The sequence below is a fragment of the Rhagoletis pomonella genome, unplaced genomic scaffold (assembly GCF_013731165.1).
Source record: "Rhagoletis pomonella isolate Grant_MI unplaced genomic scaffold, Rhpom_1.0 Rhpom_scaffold_00002, whole genome shotgun sequence".
Lineage (NCBI taxonomy): Eukaryota > Metazoa > Arthropoda > Insecta > Diptera > Tephritidae > Rhagoletis > Rhagoletis pomonella.
Window position 1 is genome coordinate 114,541,650 of NW_023458556.1, and position 5,061 is coordinate 114,546,710.

Consider the following 5,061-nt stretch of genomic DNA (forward strand, 5'->3'; position numbering starts at 1 on the left):
GTATGAAATAGGAGCAGGATATAATGTTACTCATACGCCATAGCGTACATGGCCGTAGTCGTTCATATGGCGTATGAGTAACATTTTCCATGTTAAAGTTTGGTTTTTTTTCAATCGCAATGCAAACTTAAAGTGAAAATACCTTTGGAAAATAACCTGAGCTACAATTTTGAAAGAGTTTTTTTTTTATATAGGAGCCCCCCCCCCTAAATTTCGTTCTGGCTACGCCCATGTGTCCATGTGTTGCATCCTTGTAGGTACAATCGCAGTATATACGTATATTTTGGTGTATTCAAGTGTGCGCATTTGTTGCATGCATCACAGGCATATTGCCCCACACCTTGATGTAAAGAAAGAAATTAAATGTTTAGGTAAGGAAAAGCAAACCATGTGACTCAAGGACACTTATCACTTGGGTAAGAGATGCTTGAGTGCATGATTTGAGGCTTACGTTTATGTGCACAGCCAAAAGTACGAAAGATGCATTGTATTTTAAATCTCAATATGTGATGCGATCTTGGACAGTGTCTGGTGTTTAGTTAGGTTCAATTTATATGTGGTTCCGTGCGCAGAAGTGGAAAACTTTTGACTGCCATTCACCTGGGAGTGGCCAGAAGCGATTCTTGTGCGTACGGTTCAAATCGCAGCTCACATTGTCCGGATATTTATATACACATATCCTCTGAGTAGCAACAAAACACCCGTTTGGGAGCGAGCTAAAGTGAGAAGGCTTAAAATTTCGCGTGCTCTGGGTTTGGGTCCCGCCATGTTAAAACCCCGCCTAATGAAAAAGAATAAACAGCCTCGGATGAAACGCCCTTTTTTTTTGATGACGACCATGGCAAACGTATAAAGAACTATGATTTAAAGGTATGTACCTGGAATATCCGGACCCTTAATGGGGAAGGTGCCTCTGCCCGGCTGGTTGATGTCCTCGGGAAAACAAAGGCTGACATCACAGCCATCCAAGAAATGCGATGGACGGGGCAAGGAAAAGTAAGCGTGAAGCCTTGCAACGTCTTCTACAGTTGCCACGTAAAGGAGCACAAATTCGGTGTTGGATTCGTGGTAGGAGAGAGACTCCGTCGTCGAGTACTGGCGTTCACCCCGGTGTACGAACGCCTAGCCACAATCCACATCAGAGCTAGATTCTTCAACATCTCGCTCATCTGCGCCCATGCCCCGACGGAAGAGAAGGATGAGGCGTCCAAAGATCTCTTCTATGAGCGTTTGGAACGTACATATGAGCGCTGCCCCCCGACACCATGTCAAAATCGTGCTTGGCGATTTTAATGCCAAGGTGGTCAAGGAAGGGATCTTTGGCGCCACTGTTGGAAAATTCAGACTCCACGACGAAACGTCGGATAAAAGACTGAGGCTGATTCGACTTCGCCGGGGCCCGAAACATGGTAATGGTATGTAGTGCTAGGTTCCAGCATAAGAACATCCACCATGCTACATGGCTGTCTCCAGATCGAAAAAACGAGAAACCAAATCGATTATGTTGTGATAGACGGAAGGCACGCTTCAAGCGTTTTAGATGTACGTACACCGACTCGGACCACTATCTTGTTGTAGCCAAGATACGCACCCGCCTCTGTGCAGCAAAAAAGGTGCGCCTAACAATGCAAGGAAAGCTTAACGTCGAAAAGCTGCAATCACAACAGACGGCCAATTTATTCGCCCCTCGACTCACACACCTGCTCTCTGAGAGCACTCTTCCGACAATCCGACATACGAGAGCAGTGGAACCACATTTCCCGATCATTAAGTACCGCCGCCGAAGAAGTAGTTGGATTTCAGCGAGCCCGAAAGAACAACTGGTACGATGAGGAATGTCAAGAAGCCGCTGAGAAAAAAGACGCCGCCTACAGGGCCACGCCGCGATCGGGCGCAACGCGAGCCATGTGGGACCGTTATAGAGAACTAAAGAAGGAAGCCATACGTGTTTGCCGCAATAAGAAGAGAGAGGCCGAAAAACGTGAGTGCGAAGAGCTTGAGATGCTGGCCGACAGGAAGAACGCCCGAAAATTCTACCAGATGGTTAGGCGACTTACGGAAGGTTTCAAGACCGGGGCGAACTCCTGTAAGAACAAGAATGGCTACCTAGTGACCGATGTCCAAAATATACTTAAATTGTGGAGGGAAAACTTTTACAACCTACTGAATGGTAGCAGCGCTGAAAGTAGTGAAGAAGACGAACCCGAGTCCCCAGTCGATGATAATGGAGTAGCTGTTCCACCGCCTGACTATGACGAGGTACGAATAGCCATTACGCAGCTGAAAAACAACAAAGCTGCTGGAGCTGACGGCCTGCCAGCCGAGCTATTCAAGTACGGCGGCGAGGAGCTGATGAGGTGCATGCATCAGCTCGTATGCAGAATATGGTCAGATGAACGCATGCCCGACGACTGGAATTTAAGTGTGATCTGCCCAATCCACAAGAAAGGCGACCCGCCATACGCGCCAAGTACCGCGGAATCTAAGCATACGTTGTAAGGTCTTATCGAGTGTATTGCGCAAAAGACTGAAGCCAACCGTCAACGAAATGATTGGACCTTATCAGTGTGGCTTTAGGCCTGGAAAATTCACCATAGATCATTTATTCACAATAACGTTAACGTTAACGATGAGCTGTATGAGCTTTACAACGATATAGACATAGTGCAGCGAATTAAAATTCAGCGGCTCCGCTGGCTTGGCCATGTCGTTCGAATGGACAGAAACGCTCCTGCTCTGAAATTTTTCGCGGGCCGCGATGCTGGTAACAGAGGAAGAGGAAGGCCTCCTCTGCGTTGGAAAGACCAGGTGGAGAAGGTTGGCTTCACTTGGCATTTCCAATTGGCTTCAGGTAGCACAGAAGAGAAATGACAGTTGTGCTGTTTTGGACTCGGCCAAAATCGCTTAGGCGGTTACAGCGCCAATAAAGAAGAAGAAGTTATATGTGCATAGCACAATGGAAGTGTTATGTACAGTATATTAGTTATGTAGGCAGTTAGGTTTAGAATCTTATATAAATAAAGACGGCTGCTCTGCAGCGGTGTGGTTCTCTATTAGAAGATCGATGGTTTCACTTCATAGCGGGCTGGTCATCCATGGTGCATTTTCACCGTATTACGATCGTTGTTATTATATTTACAGTTATCTCCATCATACAGTACAACTGGAGTCAATCGCTACTTTTGAACCGCTACTACACCGACTCCTAGGTAAGTAGCTACTCTATTAACCCATGGTAGTGCACATGGTAGTGCAGAGTCGAACCAGTCGGAAGCAGAATAGCGAAAAATTATGACAGAGGGCGCCCCTAAATCACGCAAGTGACTACTTTAGTAACTCCCGGTAGTGCAGAGAGAGCCGATGGTGACTACCGCCTAGGACATTGCCTTGTAAAAGTAATGGATGAAATACACTGCAAGTAGTCGGTCGGTAATTGACGGAGTTTATCAGGTAGCTACCGATTCATCAGTCCTGTAGTCGCTCCCCTGTACTGCAGGGCTGCTTCGCGATTCTGCTTCCGACTGCACTACCATGTGCACTCCCACGGGTTAATAAAGCAGCTACTTACCTAGGAGTCGGTGCAGTAGCGGTTCAAAAGTAGCGATTGACTCCAGCAGTACTGGAGGGCATATTCTTAAAATATGTTGCCGAAACATGTTGCTGAGCAACATTCTGTTGTGAAAAAAATTAGATATGCCAATATCTACGTACACCTCTCACAAAAAATGTACAAGTTGCACTGCAGTGTCGTTGGATATTGTTAACTTCTGTTAACCACTTACCACTGTCGTCTGTGGGACTAGCAGTTGTTGTTGTTATAAGACGGCGTGCTTGGAATTTTCGTCGCAAAACTGTCGACGCTTGTTTGGTGTTAGTGTTGGCGTTATTATGTTGTATGATGTCATTGATAGCTAATGTAGTTGCTGCTGTTGCGGTTGCTGCTCCTTTGGCAGCTGGTGTCACTGTCACTAGCGTCGTTGGTGATGCGCCCGTTGACAAAGTGGTTGCAGACAGCTTTGCTCTGTACTTTGTGTTAAGGTAATTTTTCTGATTGCCTGTGCCATTGGCAGCATCACTGTTTAGAGTAAGAGCTGCTACAGCTACTGTTACTGATGTGGTCGTTGTAGGTGCTGATAGGTAGGTTGTTGATGTTGTTGTTGCAGCTGGTGTTACCAGTTTAATACGATTGCGATATTGTTGTGGCTGTTTATTAAAGGTCGTTGGTAATTCCGTTGTTGTCCCAAGCAGCTCATCACTTTTCGTGGGGTACGTGTTTGCTGTTGTTATTATAGCTGCTGCTGACGATTGGATCTTCGTCGTAGCCGTCTGGTAGGCTATACCTGATGTAGCGAGCGTCGGTGTATTGATTTTTCGCCGACGTACGCTCAGTACGGGTCGGCGCGTCTGCGCTGTGGCTGCTACAATCGTTGTTGCAGTTGGAGTGCGAATCTGAAAGGCAATGGAAGTGTGTTCGTTAGTACGGCAGTGCATACTAGCAGTAAGGAAAACGTGTACGATATTTGTATTTATTTACGTTTGCTGTTTGTTGGAGGGAAATAACGGTGTAAATTATTAGCAAACATTTGCATTTTTATGAAAGAAAGGGCTTGCATAAGGAACGGAAAGGAAAGTGGCGGATGGCAAGCGCGTGGCTGGAAAGAAAGAGTTTGTAATTTTCTTGATGTGTTTGTATGTGCGATAACTTTTTTTGGTTCAGCGTCAACTTAATTTAAAATTTGCGTGTTTGTTTTTAATTTTGTGTGCGTGATTTAACTGTTGAAATATGTATGCGCGTTTGTGTGGATGTTGCGGCAAGCCTATAAGTCTAAAAAAAAAAAACAATATTTTGTTCATATAATTTGCAGATGATATGCCAGAAGTCAGACAAAGACGTACGGAAAAGTAAGTTAATCAACTAAAGTTGCCTACAGTCGCATTAGTAAACAATCTAAATAAGTTAGTATTATACGTATAATAAATATTTCTGCTTCTCATTTTGTGTGAAATGTGTTTTATTTGAAAAAAAATTTTAGTGCTTTAAAGGAAAGGTGGATGTTTTTT

General features: G+C 45.0%; 1 protein-coding gene across 1 annotated transcript in view; it reads right to left on the bottom strand.

Moving 5' to 3' along the window:
- LOC118734364 (putative GPI-anchored protein pfl2) overlaps nt 1–4,449 on the bottom strand; it is a gene marked incomplete at its 5' end in the record, with an annotated part of 110,491 nt that extends 106,042 nt beyond the window's left edge. The window contains 1 exon segment of the mRNA XM_036464088.1: nt 3,783–4,449. Coding sequence (XP_036319981.1) covers nt 3,783–4,449 — 667 coding nt within the window.
- Between the last annotated feature and the right edge of the window lie 612 nt (nt 4,450–5,061).